Genomic DNA, 21,057 nt, shown 5'->3' on the forward strand with positions numbered 1-21,057 from the left:
TAAGATATCTTTATTGTAAATGGTATATGATGTTTTGTTTGAATTGTTAATGAACAAACTTTAATGGATTTGAATGATGAATGAAACAATGATTTTTGACATAGGTAAGAAATGTGTATTTTGACATATGGAGAAACTGATGCAGCCAAAAAAGCTGTTGTAATCGTTTACAAGACACTGGTAAACGATTACGTGAACTGATTCTGTGTTTTAGACACAAAGTTGACCACAGGGAGCCAAGTTTTTGTTCACAGAGGACCACGTGTGTATTGTTTGAAGTACAACACACTTAGAACTTATTTGATATGATTTATTGGTGTGAGAGAGATGCTCAAATGAGTGGTGGACTCTTGGTTGGGTATTGAATGACCAAACTTTGTTGGTTAACTTTGAAGACCTAATTTCATGTAATTAAAAAACTGATGCAACCAAAAAAGCTGTTGTAATCATTTACAAGACACTGGTAAACGATTACGCGAACTGATTCTGTGTTTTGGACACAAAGTTGACCACAGGGAGCCAAGTTTTTGTTCACAGAGGACCACGTGTTTATTGTCTGAGGTACAACACACTTAGAACTTATTTGATATGATTTATTGGTGTGTGAGAGAGATGCTCAAATGAGTGGTTTACTCTTGGTTGGGTACAACACTCTTGATTTATTACAGATTAGATTTAAAAAACTACATTCTTGCACTACCTGAAATCCAGAGAAACACCACCAACGAAATACTACGCAATGGTCCGTCAACGACAACGACACACCAACCTTTCGCGAGATTTACACAACCACCCACACCACTACAGTGATGGTCTGACCCACACGGTGGCAGTGACTATGAGAGAAAGACAAAACCCAACACCGAACACGACAGAAACGAGAGAAGGAGAAAACCCAGGACCGAAAATGACAGAAACGAGAGAATGAGAAAACCCAGGACCGAAAATGACAGAAACGAGAGAAGGAGAAAACCCAGGACCGAAAATGACAGAAACGAGAGAAGGAGAAAACCCAGGACCGAAAATGACAGAAACGAGAGAAGGAGAAAACCCAACACCAGATTGGATGGATGGATGATGCGAGACAAACCCAAGAACGAAATAGATGATGCGATACCGAAAGAGCAAGTGAAAGTGAACGAAAGAGATGATGAGTGAACCAAAGAGAAAAAGAAACCGTGAAAAAGAAGAACGTCAAATGAAATTTGTCATCTTCAAACACCCTGATGTTCCGGTTATGCCCCTACCTCAATATCAGAAAATGATTTATTTTTTCAAAAACCAGGGCCAATCAAAAAACGCCATGTGATCGTTGTCAAAATAGTGTTAAAATGGAGTGTCAACGTATCATTTTCCCTTATAAAAAGCATGGCTAGATTGGATTATTTGGCATATGGTGGTGCTTCTACCATTTCTTTTGGTTTCCAAAATATGACGATTTACGATTTGGAGAGCTCTACTCTATATGCAGTACAAATTTAGACAGTTGCTTTAAATTGTCATTTCTGCGTGATTTTAATGGGTTTTGTTAATATGTTACTTAAGCCATATCTTATAAATTATTAAATTTTCTAAATTTTAATTATATATTATAAATAACACATCTCCTTATTCACAACCATGGGAAAAAAATGAAAATTATATATTTATTCTGGTTAGAAATTGATCGACGCTCTTTTTAACAAATTAAACGATAAAAATACTAAAAATAGCATAATATCTTTATAAAAGATGAAACATTATTATGTTGTTTTATCTTTACGTGAAATTGAGGAAGTATATAAAAATATCTCCATAATTTGGTCTAATTTAATTTATTTATTGTGATTATAATAATATAATTTTATAAAAAGTCAACAAGAGTGTCCAAAAGGAAAAGAAAATGAAAGTGGGCCCAACAATATCAACTTATTGTGTGGGCGACAGATAATAGCCTTTCCAGCTGGTAACCGCAGGGATACCTACACCACGTGGCCACGTCACCATCACATTTCCCTCTATATAATAACTTGTTAAATTTAGAAATTCATATAAGACAACTCACATATTCTAATCTTTAACATTTTCAAAATTATGTTTCTCTATCACTTCATATTAAAATAATTAAATTACTTTATAATATTAAGATTAACAACTATTCAAGTTTTTTTAAGTTTAAAAAATATTAACTTTAACATATTTTATCTAAAACTAATTTGAGGGTTAACCTTGGACAACTATTATATAAAATTAAGAAATTGAACTTTCTTAAAAAAAAAGGAAAAAACATAATTTTCATGATTAATTGAAATTTTAAATATAGATAGTTTGTTATATTGATGGTTTGTTATGGCTGTAAAATATATTAATTGCAATTTGTCTCACTTGGAAAAAATATATATTATTCATTTTATCAGCAAATAGATTACTTTAAAAGAGTTGACAAAGAGATTAAAGAAAGAGTGCTTAAAATTTAAAAATTATTATTTCATTGGATATCTTTTTTCAAAAAATCTTAGAATTCGGCAAGTTTTTTTTTTTTTTTTTCTGAAACAAATGCAGCGTAAATCAATACATTTTAATTAAAAAATCATTCGAAAAATACAATATTGTGATTCATTAGAAATCACACCAAATAATAAACTACAGTACTAAGCTATTTTAGAAAGAAAAAGAAGAAAAAAGAAAATAATTTATTTGTTGTTTGATAAATAGAAAAAAAAGGAAAAAAGAAAAACATATAATAGTACAATGTTTTCGATTTTTTTTTGTGTTTTCCTTTCATAACATAATTTTGCCTACGTTCCATCTATGTAAACAATTTATTTAGATAGATAAAGCAATAAATTTGATCATAGAAACCAATCCATTAAAATTTACTTTACTAAATCATACATTTTTTTATTAATGTGCTATATCACTTATAAATCAAATTTTGAAATCATTTAAATATTTATTTCTCCTTTCAATTTTAAAGATAAAATTATAACAAAATGATTAATCATAATATATTATTTGACATTATTAGTAGTTTGAAATTAACTTTAAAAGATAATACACTTTTATAGACAATTTTTTTATCCTTTTAAACGTTACATCAGTATTTGTAAAAGGAAAAAAAAAATCAATGTTTCTTGGATATTAAATTTTGAATAATGATATTTCGATAACATTTCTTTTAATAATATTTTAACATGTGTCATTTTATGATTGGTTCAAAAGTACTTCATAATCAATAATAATAATCATAAACATATCACTCATATAATAATACTTAAACAGTGTTAAAATATTGTTAAAAAAATATTGTAAATTATTAAAAACCAAAGCGGGTGAATAAAGAGATTGAGAACTGACATTTGTCCAAATTACTTTTACTAATGAAATTGAAGATTATAATATGTAGCATACTTTATTCAAAAACCTTGTGAACGGACCCCTTAATAATCACCTAAATTTGTTGAGACAATGATAGCAAAAACATACTTGGAAATAGGAAAGTAAATTACGATAATGTTGTCACCAACGTTTTGACTTTTGGTTTTATAAATCTTTCTTTTTGAGTGCACTCATGCCAGCAAACACACACTAAGCATGCCAATTCAAGTACAGCTCAGAAAATTAGAAAAATAAAATTCTTTCCAATTAATTAAATTATATTATGTTTTCTTAATAACATGAGTATCATTTACTATAAATATAGACTCAAATAATTAAGTAAAGTTGCAATAATATTAAAATACACTGTTATTTAAAGATATAAATAGTAGAATCGGGTTAATCTTAATACTTGAATTTACATTTTTCTTCACTCTCCCATTTGTTATTTGGTTTTGTTGCTGTAAATAAAAAACTTGAAAAAGTATAAATGACTGGAAAATATTGAATTTGGATTTTATAATAATATAACTCCATAAATGCTAGAAAACTTTTTATTTTAAGATAAATACTCTCATCCATCACCAAAGAGACGTGTTGGTTTTTTTTTTTTTTTTAGAAAATAAAAAAACTTGTCACTGATACTTTTTATATTTTATGATTTAACTTTTCTAAATTTGAGCCTTTTCTTATATTATTGCCTCAAAACCAGACAGCGACCTATCACACGCGTAATTTTGTTAAATTTTTTAGAAAATATCAATTATCAATTTATATGTTACAAAAATCTTCTTACAAAAGAAAAACAAAAAAATATATATTAAAAAGTAGCACAAAGAAATTTTCTCTGCTGAATTTTTATTTACGTTATTCTCTATTAAACATTAAAAATACAACCATATTAATAATATTATAATTTTTTTAATATAAATCTTAATATAAAAAAGTAGAAAGAATAAAAAAATTTCAAATGGTAATATAATCTGATAACATTTTATAACATTTGAACATTTTGGTTCATAATCATATATATTATTATTATTAATTATGAAATAATTTTAAACTAATCACTTAATAACATTTAAATGTTTAAATATTTAAAAAAATATTATCTAAATATTATTGTTTATACAATAATTTAATGATCTGACAATGATTTATTTTCTTAATTAAAAATTGGATGAAACAAGGAGATTAAAGGGCAGAGGTTGACGTTTTTTCGCAATGACAGTGACAAGGAAACATAATTTGGTTAGACAAATCTTTGCTACCAAAAATCAAGATAGGGACATTGGAAAACTAACCCTTTTTAAAAATAATTACAATAGAAATATAGATAAAATGTTATTTACACAAATATCCTTCTCATTAGTTTTTGTTGTATGCTGTTACAAAATTATTCTGAGACAAAGGGGTAGTGATGTAATTTTAAGGATAGGGCGTTGCGTTTTATGTTATGAACTAACAAAAAATTGAGGAGAAAACGTGATTTGGTTCTCTCTACGCGTTTCCTCTGTCTAGAAAGGTTTCTCTACCAATCAAATAACAGAGCAAGATCTCTCCTTTTCTCCTCCTTCTCACTCCCTGAGCCCGGGGAGCCTTCATCCACACTCACACCTATTAGGGTTTATCATATTTTCCTCCAAATGCCGAATCCTTCATCTCCATTTTTCTACTGTGAGTGTTGCTTTTCCCACACATCCACTATTTCACTTTATTTTCGTTTCAAAGGCACCATCCTAGTTAGGTGGCTATGCATATTCTAAAATAGCTCATTATTTATGAGATAATTGTTCAATTTTAAATTTTTCTGTGTTCTGGAATTCGGTTCCTACTTTTTTTAATTTTATGGGTTTATTTGGTTTTCGAAAGTAAGTTCTTTTTGGTGTTTTATATTAAAATGCAATTTATCTAGGATCTGTTCTAGACTTCCAGATTCTTTGCTCCTTGTGTTTACTGAGTAGGGGAAGTTGAACTTAAAATATTAGATGGATCTTACTTTGAAAATAAGGAGTGTCATATTATAGTGTGGTCTCTATCGCTGCCTCTTTGTGTGTGTGAATTGTGTTGGTAAATAATATTATTGACATCCTAAAAGCATGTAGATCTGCTTGGGATAATTGAGTCTTTTGGATTTCTTTTCATTGTTGATCATGAATCTTATTATGTCTTTTATTTTTTGTTTTCGAAATTTGTGTGGATGGTTAGGATTTCTTCACCGGGGTTCCAGAAATGTTTAATTTTGAACTAAGATGAGTAGGACTGAATTATCTAATATGAAGCAGCCACCTGTCCCACTGGCAACCTTGATTGGCCGGGAGCTACGAAATGGAAAAATTGAAAAGCCTTTTGTGAAGTATGGGCAAGCTGGCTTGGCAAAGAAAGGAGAAGATTACTTTCTAATCAAGACGGATTGCCAGAGAGTTCCTGGGGATTCATCAACACTTTTTTCTGTCTTTGCGGTATTATTCATTTTCTTTGTTTACATTTTCAGTTGTATTTACTTAACATGATTAGCGTCCTTTTTGCTTTTGGTGAAATGTTCTGGATAGATATCTGAATAATGATAGAGATGAGAATTTAGCCTAACATAAGCCTGAATTGGTAATCAGTGATACGGTTATGCACACTGGAGACATGTTTGTTTCTCAGGTTTAGTAAATAAATGAGAATTGAAGTGTATATTTTCTTTCTTCTCCTATATTTTTCTCAGTGATCAAGTGGAGCGTCAATTTATTCCCACAATGGTTATGATATCCATAAGGAATTCTTGATTGGCAGATCTTTGATGGGCATAATGGTATATCTGCTGCTATCTTTGCGAAGGAAAACATACTAAGTAATGTTTTGAGTGCAATACCGCAAGATATCAGTAGGGATGAGTGGCTTCAAGCTCTGCCTCGTGCTCTAGTTGTTGCTTTTGTGAAAACTGACATAGAGTTTCAGAAGAAAGGTACATTTTCAGAATTTTCTTTGCATCCTAGTTGAAGTTCACGAAACCCACTTTTCCCAACCTTTTAATTTCACCTTCAGGGGAAACTTCTGGAACAACAGCTACATTTGTTCTGATTGATGGATGGACTGTTACTGTTGCATCTGTCGGGGATTCCCGATGCATATTAGATACACAGGGAGGTGTCGTCTCTCTCTTGACAGTTGATCACAGACTGGAAGAAAATGAAGAAGAGAGGGAACGCATTACTGCCAGTGGTGGTGAAGTAGGAAGACTGAACGTTTTTGGAGGCAATGAGGTATATTTTAACCTTCATATTCCTTTCCAATCAGTGAATTTTTAACTAGCTCGTTTTGGTTCCTTGATATAATTTATAGGTAGGGCCTCTTCGCTGCTGGCCTGGTGGATTGTGCCTTTCTAGATCAATTGGTGACACAGATGTCGGTGAATTTATTGTGCCAATACCACACGTTAAGCAAGTGAAGGTTAGCTTGTTTGATTTTATAGTCTTAGTTTATTAATGGACGGTCACTTTTATGTGGATTTAGTTCTAAGTTTCAATTCTAACGATATTCTCTTATTGGTTTGCCAGCTTTCAAAAGCTGGTGGAAGACTTATTATAGCTTCTGATGGCATTTGGGATGCTTTATCTTCTGAAATGGCAGCCAAGTCATGCCGGGGTCTACCTGCTGAGCTGGCTGCAAAGATGGTGGTCAAGGTGATGATTAATTTAGGGAATCTTACTATGATTTCAGGAACGGCTATTATATTTTCTACTCAATGCTTTGTGTTCTTGTTTTAACTATTTTTTACAGGAAGCTCTAAGGTCAAGGGGACTGAAGGATGATACAACTTGCCTTGTTGTAGATATTATTCCGTCAGATCATCCTGTATTACCGACCATTCCAACAAAGAAACATAATATGCTAACTTCCCTTATATTTGGAAAGAAATCTCAAAACTCTACAAGCAAAAGTACCAATAAGCTTTCTGCTGTAGGTGTTGTGGAGGAATTATTTGAAGAGGGTTCTGCTATGCTTACAGAAAGGTAATTCGTACTGTGAATACTAAACTTATATTTGCATGCTGCCGTTTCAAGTTTAAACAAAATTGTTTCTTTTCTCAATACATGTATCTGTGGCACTTAAAGTCTGTTTTCTTAAAGTGCAGATTGGGTAAGGATTTTCCATCTAGTACGAATTCTGGAATGTTCCGCTGTGCGGTTTGCCAAGCTGATCAACCCTCTGGAGATGGTTTATCAATGAACACTGGATCCTTTTTTTCTCCAGTATCTAAGCCATGGGAAGGTCCGTTCCTCTGCACAAACTGTCAGAAGAAGAAAGATGCCATGGAAGGAAAAAGGTCTAGCAGGCCCTCCGAAACAGCATAGTACAGTATTCTAGTAAACATAGTAAATATTAGTATAATTTTTCGCTGGCAGTGTGAGCATGCTTGCTTATTTGGGTGGTGATTGTCAAAAAAAGGTGTGTAAGAATGAGGTCTATTGGAGGTTGTTGCAAGTTTGTTTTTGGTGTATGTGCTCTGCTGTTGGACTGACTGACAGAACAAACAACGATGGCTAGTAGATAACTTCTGATAGTTTGATACTAACGGCATGTAAAATTAAATGACAATTTCATGGTTACCTCCTTGTGGAGTTGTCTACAGCTATTTGCTACTTCATCGTGGGTGACTGTTAGACAACATGATGCTCAACTTTTGTCATAAAAAGGTTTAAAACAACTCTTAAACCCTCCATAAAAATCTTAAATTTAAAACTCAAATATTACATAAGACCTTGAAACTTAAAAATAAAAAATAAATATTGTATTATATATCAATTAGGAATAAGATTGATTATTGTAACTGTCTTTTTTACACGTTTTTTTTTTACTTTTTCTTAACCTTCGTATTTTATTTTTATTAAATAATTTTATACTTTCCATTATCTACAAGAAACTACCTATAATGAACAATTGCTGTGAAAAATTTAAAATATTTTAATATGTAGTTTATTACAATTTTACTTATCATATCAAATTTAAATAGTTATATCAAATTTAATATTTTAATATTTTAATAATAGTTATGTCAAATTTATTAATTGTATTAACATTTTTCATTATCCCAAAAACTGTAAACATTAACACTGTTACATTGTTTACTAGAAAATCTTAAAAACGATATGATAAGGGGAACACAATCAAATTAAAATAAGACATTATGACTTTCATTAGAGATGGTCCGTTCTTTAATGATATACTTTGCTATCAAATGAAATTTATTAAAATTATAGAATTACGTAAAATTCAATTTTAATGGAATCTCGTTATGATAAGTACTGAACTAACACCCTTCTACCATTAACCAATGAAATAAAGTATATTGGAAAGAAATAAATTATAGTCCATAAATAACTCGTCTAATATAATAGTGGACAAAATAGTAGGGCTGGATTTGGATTCTCTAGTTACAACCATGTAATAGACAAACCTGTCTCCTGCATTTTAGTATTTGCTATGACAGTTTCACGAAATACATTGGTTCTGAGTTTGATACCTTCCCACACTTCAGGACTGGCACCGTCAATTTGGTTAATAGAAAACTTAGCACAGATTAAATACAAACAAATTGTTGATGTATTTTCTTTTTTAAGGAATCTGATTTAAAAGTTAAACAAACGATATGTGGACTCTCTGGTTGCCTCATCTCTTTATCTAGAAGCGGAATCCTATCATATAGCACAATGAAAACATCATGATTTCTTAATAGCAATTATGTACAAGATAATTAAAGTTATTAAATTTTTAGTCATGCATTGTTTTGGCCTTCTGAGTTTAATGGATGCGTAGTCCATAGCAAGAAATACTAGTCATAATCTTATTCTCATCTTACTAGAATTTTGATTTGACCACCTGTCTTGTAATGCATTTAAATAAAAAGAAAGTATATCCACTTATATTGCTTTGCTGAAAAATTATGGTAATACGAAAATGAAAATTCCAGGGTTTAGCAATATTCTAGGAATATTTGAAGTAGTTTTATTAATAGAAATACATGTTCAATTCCAATCCCATTTTATTACATCTTTTGTAATTCAATCTTGGTGAATGCCATTTTCCATATACATTTCTCAGGAAGATGAAGATACGACTCAAGAAATAACGTAGTAGATTTCTAAGATACCAATGGCGAAATTTGAACAATTTTTTTCTCACCCGTAATATTCTGGAAATGATTGCAAGTGATAGGCTGTCATTTCAAACATGAGCAAACTAGATATATATATTTCCAAATTTTTAGGGAATTAGTAATATTCATACCCAAACTACAAATAGAGACCACAACAAATAAGTTTTTCTACGCCTCTTCCATAAATAACCATGGGAAAATTCAGAATGCTAAAGAATATATTGGAAAAAATTAAATCCAACCAAAGCATTCATTATTCATTAGAAATGGTGCTTCAGAAGGCTAAGATTCTTACAGAAGTAGATGCTTCCGCCAGATGGTCAGATTTCCTCTAAAACAACCCTTCACCTGCCACATATATTTATTATTGTCAGGTATAAACATCAGTCAATAAACACACTTCGATCTTAAAGTTAAAAGCAACGTCATGTAAACAAACCAAGTCAAGCCTAGTTATTTGAAGTTCAAGTTTGGCTTGTGAAAAAGAAAAATGGTTATTCTAGATTGAAATAAAGTTCGAAATTGCCTCGCAAGGATTATTTAGAACTGATTCTTTTTAATGATTTTTTTCTTAAATTATTTTACAACTTCAAACAATTTAGTATTAACCCACGTCATTGAGCATTCTACAAGTTGAACTCGAATAGTTGACTAACAGCTCAACTCATTTACCCAAGTCATAACCCACGTAATTAACTTCTGAAAATGGTTACCAATTGTGTAGACACTACTATTTCCAACATGTCATTATTTGCAACTATAGTTAAAAGAACTTACGCAATTCATCCAAGGAAGTTTTGTCAATGCTTTCTCCACTCTTGATGAGGCGAAGTCTCCCTAAAGAGATAACATAGGAAGTGACAATATGCCAGCAAGAAGTTTGAATAATTAATTGAAAAGTAAAAACAATAAAATCAATTTCAGTGAGTTTAGGACTCTACAACCCTAAAAGTAAAAAGATAATGCACTGCTCGCTGTCTCCTTTTAAACAAAGATAAAATCTTCCTTTCCATGCAAAGAAAACATACTTGGGCTCTCAAAACAGAAGTTCTATTGCAGAAAATTGCAACAAAGCATGTTGTCAACAAATTAAATAAGCTTAAGGTTGAAGATAAGGGAACAATGGTTCTACAATGATTAGGTTAACATTGATGACAAGGAGCCGTCCAAATTGGTTTCAGCTTAACTTTAAGATAGTAGCCACCTTTACCCCAGGACCAAAAACCCCCTTGACTTTTAAATTTAACATTCCATGTGAAGGCAGAAGCAAGTTAATGCACAAATAAATGTTGCCAACGTTTCTAACCTAATAGGACGCATTAAAGTAACATAAAAGAAACCTATATAATGTCCAATATCCACAAGAAAGAACTTAATGTATGTTTGTCTTTCAGACAACCTATGAGAAAAAAAAGCATGTAAGTCGCCATACCATCACGGCGAATACATATCTCTGGAATGCTTTTAACATCACCATTGATGCTATCATTATAAACTCTAGTCTCAATGTCACCTTCAACATAGACTGAAGAGCTGCATTAAAACTTCAAGAATGAGTTTGGAACATTTACACAATTAAAATAAAATATTCTTTCATACAAAACACTTACTTTTTAAAGAGTTTCTGTACTGCATAGGCCCCGAGCATATCATTATGCACAGCAACCCGATGCCATTGAGCAGGCTTTGGCAAATCCTTTGCTCCAATTCTCTGATCAAACATGCCCCCTGTCCCAACCGTAAAGATGGTTACATTTTTACCATTCCTCAATATCTTCTGTACAGGGGCCTGGCCAACTTTGCCACAAATAATTGCCTGCTTAAAATCACTACCACGTTGGTCAAATTATTTGTCCGGTGCAACATGCAAACATTACATAAATTGTCATTTTAAGCTTAAGATCATCAGAAAACGTAAATCTTGTTCTCTAAACTTTCTTCTAACTAAAGTTTCAAGCATTGTAGTGATGTCTTTCTATTGGCCAGTATGACCATTGTCTAGAATAAATTCAATCCATACAAACTTGTAAGACTACTAGTTATGATAATAAATAAATAAGTAAAAACTACAACCCTCTTAAATCCTTGTATTGCAAAAACATTTGCTCAGTCACAAGTTGAGTTCACAAATCAAAATTCCAACCTAGAGATGTGAACAATAATAATCCATCAATTAACAACATCTAGTACCTTGTGCACACCCCGAAACCCCCAACCCCTTTTGGGATCCACACCTTGCAGTTCTAGTTCAGGCCTTTCACCAAGAAGATCCTCAAACTCTTCATCTAGTTCTTCGTTCTTCAGTTCACCATTAACATGTGAAGGCTGATCATCTTCACCTCCAGATGGAGAAGTCGAGTACCATAACGTTCCGCTTCTCGACACACTACCTGATTTATTCACCAACAAAGCTACAGCTAAGCATCACACATCTTGCTATGTACACGCATGTACTATGTTCTTATGTCAACGAAAATGAAATATAATCTTAGCCAGCACGTGTTCGACGAAATTCTCCTTTGAACAAAAGAATATAGCCAGCGCATACATATTTCATGAACGAGGCGCTACCATAGACGATTGGACCAAACACATACAAATAGAGCAGAACCACATTTATTTATGTTATAGATTACGAAGAAAACTGAAAGAAAGAAACGCACTGAGGGAAGATGAGGTCAGAGTAGAGACTCGGAGATGCTTCGCAAGTCTCACCGCCACTGAATTCATTTCCGGCAACAACCTTCCAAGCTGAACCACTGCAAGGGTTTAACCAATTACTCCTTACTGTAAAGCACGTTGTGGGTTTATACTATTGGGCTCACTAAATATGGGCCTGTCCGACATATTAGGTTTCACATTAGCGTCTTCTTCCTGCACCTCACGTATTTCTTTCTGCACCGCCAAGTTTTCCTTCCTTCCCATTTTGCCCCTCCGATAATATATTAAATAATTTAATATAAATAAATCTTCTCTTATTTCTGTTCCGAACTTCTTTTGCTTCCATTGTCGTCCTTCTCTCGCTTGTCATTGTTGTAGTTCTCACTAGCATTGGTAGGTGGACACTTCTTTTTTTTTGTGATTTACTATTTTAACAAAGCTTTTCACCTATTGAAATCAAGTAATATTTTGCTCTCCAAGTAGTGAAATAGGTAAAAATATTTTTTAAGGAAACATCTTACATTTACCATATCATATAGTCCAGTTAACACTACTTAACCAAAATTTAAAATTAATTTGAGAAAAAAAAGTTGAAAGGTAAAATTTAGGGAAAATAAAATTCAGTTAATTGTGAAAGTGTAAATTTTATAGTTTGGTGTGTAACATCGAAATGCTAATTGTATTTATAAATCCGGTAAGTTTTTGGTGTCACATACTAAATTATATCCCACCCTCACAATTAATTAGACTTCGTCTTCTGGTTGTGTTTTTCATATTACATTACTTAGTTACCTCTCTCTCACCATTCGAGGCATCACATGAGATTTCAAATTCCATTTAAGACTTCTCATATTTTAACTTTCATACTTATTATTATGTTATTAAATAAAATATATAATATATAGTTCAGTATACTTAATAATATATGATGGAGAATTAGTTTCCATCAATCTATTATTGATTTTATCAATTTTTTAAAGAATAAAACTTATAACATTTAATAAAGTAGTGCATAATACATTGTGACACAGAGTCTGACCAAAATATAAAAATATGATATTAACTCTAATAAAATTCACACTAAATTTCTTTTAAGATTACTAAACATATTATATATATATATATATATATATATATATATATATAAAATAAAATTCATAAACTTATTATTCATAAATTCGTTATTTTAAACTATCAAATTAAGATGTTTTATTTAGTTTTGATTCATATTTAGATTATTTTTTTCACATCAAAATTAAATAACTATCTTATATATTTTAAAAACATGTTTAGTCCATCAAGAAAAATAAGTTAGCAACCAAGTTTATTGAATTTTTTACAAAGTTTATTTTAGTATGATTACATTGTTTGTATATAGTTATTTGACAAATTAAAATCATTTAGATTTACAACAAATCATGAGTTAATTATATTTTTTTCTTGGGGTGTTGTTCCCTCTACCTCTCCAACCCTTTACAAAAAAAATTTAATTATAGAAGTAGTTTTTTTTTTTTTACTTTTAACCTTTTTTATTTACTTTATTATGAAACCTTGAATTCCTACCTATTTTTACTCACCCATTTTCACTCGCGCAGCCCCACCCCCACTCTTCCAAGTCTCATTTTCTCTCTTTCCAGATTCTCACCCCCTCCAACTCTCACCAGATCTGTTTCTTCTCATCTCTCAACTCTTACTTCTCTTCTTCATATCCATTTGGTTCTTCTCCATATTCCTATATCCATATCCGTGGTACAGTGGTGCGGTGGTGTGGCTTTTCGTGGTACAGTGGTGCGGAGTGTTTGCAGTGGTCATTCAGCGGTGCAACGGTTTCAAACAATAATGAATATTTTATGACTAAGATTATAAAAAAAATAATTTTATTGACATTGATAAAAAATTCTAAATGACATCAATGGAAACATATGTCATTAATGTTGATAAAACAAATTATTGCAAAAATAATCTGGAAATTAACCACAAATGATTGTTAACGTGAGAGAAATATTCATTATTATTAGTAAAATGTGTTAAAGTAATTGTATCTCAATTGCGATAAGGGAAATGAAAAATGTATACATGAATTAATTAAAAAAATTTCAGAAGTTCAAAATTCTTACTATTTAATTACAATTTAAAATTTTCTAAATTTAAATGATCAAATTCCTCTCTTAAAGTTTTAAAATTTCAATATTTTAATTTTTTATTTAAATGATTATATATAAACGTTTCAACCTTTTTATAAAATTAATTATCCTCCACAATTTTTTTCTGACACATTGTGACATATATTTCTTCCTCATGTATCGACATTTTTTTTATGTGAGATTGCTTAACTCTTCGTACGTTGGTGTGAGTAAGACAATAAGAAAGTGCAAAAGATATAACAATGGAAAGAAGCATAAAAAACAGAGAGAGACAAAAGAAAATGAAACATAGAAACATGGGTCCACCATTAAAATGGTTGTGTTGTTTGGGTGATGAGATCGAAAAGAGAAAGAAACAACATAACTATCAATAACAAATGCTTGTTGGTTAAGCATAAACTAGACCATCGCATTCATGTAGGCGATTGGGGTGGATAGAAGTTAAAAAATATTAACCCTAAAAATAAAATTGTACTGAAGGGTAAAACTAGAATAGGAAGGTGGAGGGAGGGGTAAAACAGGAATGAGGATGTGGAAGGAGCAAGGGGTGGTGGTGGAGGGAGCAACACCCTTTTTCTTGTACTCAAAATGAATACTTTTTCTAAAAAGAAGGTTCATCGACTAGTTCTCACTCACATGACTTTTATGGATATTTTAGTCTTGTGGACTTTTTTAATAGGAGCTTTTTGGCCATATGAATTTTTCTAGCCTTGACATATATAGGTCAAAGTTAAACCATGTGAGAAAGACCATATTGATATGTTTAGATAAAGTTGTGAATGTGGATAAATGCCATAAATATAACAACTTAAGCGAGTTGTAAAGGGGAACCCCAAGATGTCAAGATAAACTTTGCAATAATAAAAAAAAGAAAGGCAAATTGAGAGCAATTATGGAAGAAAAAGAAAACTTTTGAACTCAAATTTAAACTTTAGAGAGAATCAACCTACAACTCCTAGTAAGTAAAAAGAAACATTTTTTAGATGTAAGTTAACTTGGCGCCCTCAATTAGTATCTAGAGGCAGCTTCACGCCACGTTCTTCCAAATGAGGGTTGATTGTGTGCTATATATAGCAATACGAGAAGGGGTTTAGGGACGACGCAGTGGATCCTGCAAGTGCACACATGGAGGAAGGAGCAACGGAGTATCTCGGTATGAAGCTAAGGAGGATGAGGTGAACGAGATTCTGAACTTCAATTGAATGACTAGATTTTGAAATCTGAATTTTATGATGTGTGAGAAGTGTGAACTGAATTATGAAATCTAATTACATGTAAAATTCGTGGATGTGCATCAGATATAAAAATCCAATATAGTGCGAAATCTAATGAGTAAGTGTCCAGAATTTTGAAATCCGATTACGTATACATTAAATTATGATTTGAGTATTATTAAATTTTGAAATCTAATTGTATTTGTGTGTATTGGATTTCAAAAAAAATCTGATCATGTTTATAAAATTTTGAAATCTAATGTTTATCCGATTTAAAAATTTAGTTATGTGTGTTCATCAAATTTGAAATCTTTATTTGTTTGTGGATTAGATTTCAAAATAATATCTATTAAATTATTTAATATAGGATTTATTGTACTATAAAATAAGAATGGCAACTAAAGTTGGGGTGTAAGAAGAAAACAAGTGGATGCAAAAAGAAACTCCTTCACATAACTTAAAAAAAAAAAAAAAAGAAGCTTAAATTATTATACTTAAAAATCATGTATTATAACCTCTCTTAAAACATCTATAATAAACTTCATTTATCTTAATTTTTTTATGCTTTTACGATGTCACATAATTTTAAATACCTTTTTACCCACAAATTAACTCACTAACCGTAAGATTGTTAAGACAAATGTTTAACCTTATTTTATAGGCCCGGTAGTTACAATGTTAATAGTTAAAGAATTCTCTCAATTAAAATCTGTCATTTTGCTTAACTTCAATCAACATTCATTAACTGTTCCATTAGATCCGGTCTTGGTCTATATAAACTAACCTGGTAGAAACTAAAAGAAAATAAAAATAGTATATATAGAAACTATACGGAAATAAAATGGTATGTGTATTATAGAATTTTAGGGATGGTGATTAAATAAATAAATTGAATTGAAATTTATGCCGAGTATTTCTTTTTCAAATTATTTTATTAAAGTAAATAGGTGTTCTTTTCACAAAATATTTATAAACTTACTATTTCCACAAAATTTCTATTATTTATGTTCCTTAATATAGGCATTCACATGCAATATATTATGGCCATCTAAGATTATTTTGAACAGAAAGAATTGTCAGAATAACATATTGAAAGTAGAGATAGAAAGCCCAGGTATTTGAGGGGAGAAAATAATTACATGTGTTTTGAAAAAAAGTAGCCTGGCATGGTTAAAGAGTGGCCACTGCACGAACTTTCCCGCTCCCAAGTTCCTGTTAAATATTGGTACCCACTAACCCCATATTACGCTCAAAATGTTTCTTGTAGGTTGGTTCAACCTGTAACTGCTATCTCCTACTTCACTCGTTCCAGGTCACAAAAATGCAGAGAAAGTTTCACTCTCTTGTCAAGGACAAAGCCAATGCTAGTGCTGATGGCAGCGATAACAGGGGTATAAGGTTTATGTGTGGAAGTCGGTTCTCAAGAAAATCAGTTGCAAACAAGGGACCACCTGGCAAGCATGCTTGCAAAGTGAAGAAAAAAGAGCTTTTTGGTGACGAAGCAGTTAAAGTTCCATTTTCTCAACTTCTTGCACTGGAGGATAGGGAAGATGTGAAAATGAAGCTTCCTTTGTTGAGTTTTCTATATAAGAAGAAAGGATGGAAAATTTTTACTAGGGCTGGGTTTAGTAGTAATGAGAATGGTGATAAGAATGATGTTATCAGGTTCGGGCAAGTGAGGAGGAAACTAAGCTTACGCCACTTGTTTAGGATTCCCTCCAAAATACTGCTCTTTCGCCTCAAGCTCAAGGTGACAAAGTTTCAGGTTAAAAAGAAAGCGACAAAGCAGTTTGAACAAGAAGCCGATGATGATGAAAATGAAGATAGAGAACTATGCAAGAAGAGGATTCTGATGGGAGGGAGATGCAGGCCGTTGAGTTCGCCAGGTTACAAAGAGATGTATAATAGTTCCTGGACAAGGGCACAAAGCCATCACTGATCCCCGTGGTTTGGATTGCTTTTCTCTCTTTTCTGTTTTTCCTTTCAACTAATCTTTAGAGATATTTCGTGTATTATTTTTCCTTTTCTTCGTCAATATCTTAACAAATTTTCGTATTTTTGCCATTAGAATGTATTCTTTTGTACCTGGTAATCGGTTCTCCACTCGTTAGCGCAAAAGAAACATTACATTTTTCACTTCGTCAATAACGAGCCATGCCATTTTGTCAAAGAATTACACTCAAGCCATGCCCGTAACAACTTAGGTAGGTAGTTAGAATTAAAATAGAAATTTTTCCATTGCAATTCGAATGGGTAAATAAAATTCTTTATGTCATGTTTTCTTATAAATCACCCGAAATTTAAAATTTCCCCCAAAATCCTCAAATGAATGCTAGCGATATTCAACCCATAAATATGATTGAGACAAGGCTGCTAAAAGCTTCTGTAGTGAAAATTTCATACCGGAGGCTCTGGATATGGTCTCATTAAAATAAAAACAATAAAAATAAGACTATGGACATGTATAAGTTCGAGCTGGCGCAGCAAAAGAAGCACACGTACATAGCAAATTTGTCCTTTTGACTTGATAACCGCCACTCAGGGATATACACAGAAAGCAAGCAGCATCTAGCCACCTGGTAACATGGCATTTACCACCTTTTCCTTTTGGATCTTCAGTGCTTACAACAAACCCACAGACCAAATATATATATATCACACTGCCCAGATCAGACCTTCAGCGGTTTCAAACCCAGGGCTGCTCGGAGCTTGTTTGCTTCTGCAATCTCAGGATCTGGGTGATCCGTTCCATCATCCTTCTTTTCTTTCTTTTCTTTCTTCTCCTTCTTCTTCTTTGGCTCACCATCCTCAAGTCCATCTCCGTGTCTTCTTGGGCTTACACTACTTCTAGCATGTCTCTTTCTGTACTCACCACCATCATGTTCCTTGCGATCCCTACTCCTACTTCGACTCCTTGAGTGGCTCCTTCGCCTTCCACGGTCACGATCCCTCTCTCTCCTCTCCCGCTCCCTACCTTCTCTCTCACGACCATAATCTTTTTCATCCCTTAGACGATATCGATCCCTGTCTCTCTCCCTATCTCTGTCCCTGTCTCTATCCCTGCCGCGTCCCCGCTCCCGGTCATGCTCTCGTTCATAATCTCTGTCATAGTCACGGTCCCTATGAAATAACATCCAAAACCAATCAAAACGTGATCTTTTGATGAGCCAAGAATCACAAAATGACAAAACACGTCCAGTTTATACTTATTGAAAATTCAGTACTTCGTTACAAGAACAGAAAGAGGCAACCGATATCAGAAACCAACATAATGCACTTTAATGATCTGTGTAAAATTGGAAGGCACGTGACAGCATTAAGAAACTAAGACCGTGAATAAACCAAAATGTCTAGTAACCTGTGCTTCAACTACGAGCAGCAATTAAACCACCACCACTCAAAAGAATGGGCACGTCATTGGTTCTTAAAATGACATGGTAAAATTATCACCTTATAACATAATGCTTCCACAACAAAAACTTGCACGCAATTCAGTTTCAAATAGTTCATTCCTATATGGATGGATGGGATTGGGATACCAAACATGCTGAACACAAAGACAGACTAACGCGTGACATTTTCATGAAGCTCAAAGGTAGATGGAGCAACGATAGAGCTTCAGCTGATGTTATCTCTAAAGGTATCTCTTAATGATATTTAATAGTAATTTAGAAAAAAGGGAAAGCATATGGGGACAACATATCAAAGGTGTGGAAACGAGTAGCTGTAATAACAAATTTGACAATAAAAAGAACTATTAACATTTTTCCAGTTAAAAATGAAAAGGTGATTCAATAAACATTTAAGAGTATACTAAACTCCTCAATGGCTAATATGTGTGGAGAATCATCAACCCATGTAATATGACTGTTTGACCCATCATACTTCTCACTGCACACTGCCAATGCAGAGAAACCTGGCAGGATCATTGAATCTTACTTTAGGAAGCAGTTGTGCACCACAGATAGCTCTGAATGCCAGAGTGGAAATAGAAGTGTAACCTTGCACAAATCAAAAACAGCTTCCAGCATAATGTATTCCTTCGATGTAAAAAAAGTTCATGGATTTCCTAGAGTCACGTATTTAAGAAAAAATTAATTGATTCGAGTCTTTAGATGCAGCAGCCCAGATACGCTCAACACTACCGAAGAAGTTGATGAAAAAACAAAATGCATATTGAAGGTACCAGAAAAACTTTTCCTTGACAAGACAAACATCTACATTAATCAACGCAATAAAGTTGGAAAGACATAACAGTACCTGTATCTATGACTATCACGCCTTCTGTCCCTATCTCTTTCCCTTGTTGGGCTTCGCCCACGATAATAATCCTACAAATCATTCGATAATTATATCAAAACATAGTAACTACTTACATTTATTTAATATTAAAAAATTAAGAGTAAGAATATATCTCATGATTGAGAAAAAAGTAAGGAAAGTACCTTCTCATAGGCTCTATCTTCAATCTCGTCAACAGGCTGCTCATTATCCTCTTTCTCTTCTTCCTCCTCAAAATCTTCTTCAAGTGCACTTCGTCTAGGTTCCAATGAATTCAAAGATTCAAGAGTCCATCTGTAGCAAACAGAAGACCAGAACTAAACATCTTAACACCGCAAAAAAAGCTTAATAGTAAATAAAGTGTAGAAACGTTCTGAGAAAGAAAAACCCAGATGATACCTTTTCTTGACGCGAGGCAAAGCAATATCACAGGAATAATCTGTTGTGAGAAGTTCATCGATGACCTCATCCACATGCGTCAATGAAAACTCTGCAGAACAAGGGTAACAAATTAGTTTCACAAGGAAGCTAGTCATTGATAAAGTCAACAGAGAAAAACGAGCAAAAATTAAAATGAAACCCACGCCCATCAGATAACTTTCGCCGGAGTTTGCGATAGTCATTGTACAAGGGTTCGAGGTAGCGGTAGACGTCAATGTCTGATCCAGTGAGACGCAAGTAAAACGCGCCGAGTATCCTAACGTATTTGTAATCTTCGTTCTTGATGAACTCGATGACGATTTCTTTCTCTGGCTGAATCTGGAGCATCTTCATGACGAGGCACATGAAAGGCGTAGGTTTACGGTTTCCCCCGTAAGTTCCGCCGAGATGGTCCAGCTCCATGGCCTTGTCCACCAACGTCTCCGCCGTTAACCCGAAACATTGCTCCTTCCAGTACGTGTTCTGATAGATCTTCGACCGGAGAATCTTCTCCACCAGGTTCTGAGGGTTCGTCCCTCTTATACTCTTCGCTGCAGGATCCGTGCGATTCGCCATCGATTAAGCTCAAATGCACCGTCCCTGGAATTCAATAGCATAAACCCTAACCCTAACCCTTTTCAGGATCAGGTCCAGGACCAAATAAGGTTGATAACACGGAGGAGTATATTTTTATAATTAATTTCTATTTTAAGATAGTGTCTTATATATTTTGTATTCAAAACGCCAAGTCATAATCAACGTAGGGCATTTGGTCTAGTGGTATGATTCTCGCTTAGGGTGCGAGAGGTCCCGAGTTCAATTCTCGGAATGCCCC

At 32.9% G+C, this 21,057-nt stretch overlaps 3 protein-coding genes and 1 non-coding gene across 4 annotated transcripts; 2 read left to right on the forward strand and 2 right to left on the reverse strand.

Moving 5' to 3' along the window:
- Positions 1-4,817: 4,817 nt before the first annotated feature.
- On the forward strand, positions 4,818-7,993 carry LOC106772795 (probable protein phosphatase 2C 5). The gene is made up of 8 exons (XM_014659387.2): positions 4,818-5,034; positions 5,566-5,819; positions 6,139-6,310; positions 6,391-6,608; positions 6,688-6,795; positions 6,903-7,028; positions 7,126-7,358; positions 7,481-7,993. The coding sequence occupies exons 2-8, from the start codon at positions 5,610-5,612 to the stop codon at positions 7,698-7,700; spliced, it is 1,287 nt and encodes a 428-aa protein (XP_014514873.1). The 5' UTR covers positions 4,818-5,034; positions 5,566-5,609; the 3' UTR covers positions 7,701-7,993.
- Positions 7,994-9,511: 1,518 nt separating this feature from the next.
- On the reverse strand, positions 9,512-12,316 carry LOC106771242 (single-stranded DNA-binding protein, mitochondrial). Its single transcript, XM_014657190.2, has 6 exons — positions 12,166-12,316; positions 11,693-11,892; positions 11,113-11,318; positions 10,935-11,035; positions 10,280-10,339; positions 9,512-9,850 (listed from the first exon to the last, which is right to left on the reverse strand). The coding sequence occupies exons 1-6, from the start codon at positions 12,230-12,232 to the stop codon at positions 9,834-9,836; spliced, it is 651 nt and encodes a 216-aa protein (XP_014512676.1). The 5' UTR covers positions 12,233-12,316; the 3' UTR covers positions 9,512-9,833.
- Positions 12,317-17,910: 5,594 nt separating this feature from the next.
- Positions 17,911-20,893, reverse strand: LOC106772831 (pre-mRNA-splicing factor 38). The gene is made up of 5 exons (XM_014659439.2): positions 20,387-20,893; positions 20,202-20,292; positions 19,967-20,096; positions 19,782-19,852; positions 17,911-18,641 (listed from the first exon to the last, which is right to left on the reverse strand). The coding sequence occupies exons 1-5, from the start codon at positions 20,796-20,798 to the stop codon at positions 18,191-18,193; spliced, it is 1,155 nt and encodes a 384-aa protein (XP_014514925.1). The 5' UTR covers positions 20,799-20,893; the 3' UTR covers positions 17,911-18,190.
- Positions 20,894-20,985: 92 nt separating this feature from the next.
- On the forward strand, positions 20,986-21,057 carry TRNAP-AGG. Its single transcript has one exon. It is a non-coding gene; the product is annotated as a tRNA-Pro (tRNA).

This window comes from Vigna radiata, chromosome 8, assembly GCF_000741045.1.
Source record: "Vigna radiata var. radiata cultivar VC1973A chromosome 8, Vradiata_ver6, whole genome shotgun sequence".
Classification (NCBI taxonomy): Eukaryota; Viridiplantae; Streptophyta; class Magnoliopsida; order Fabales; family Fabaceae; genus Vigna; species Vigna radiata.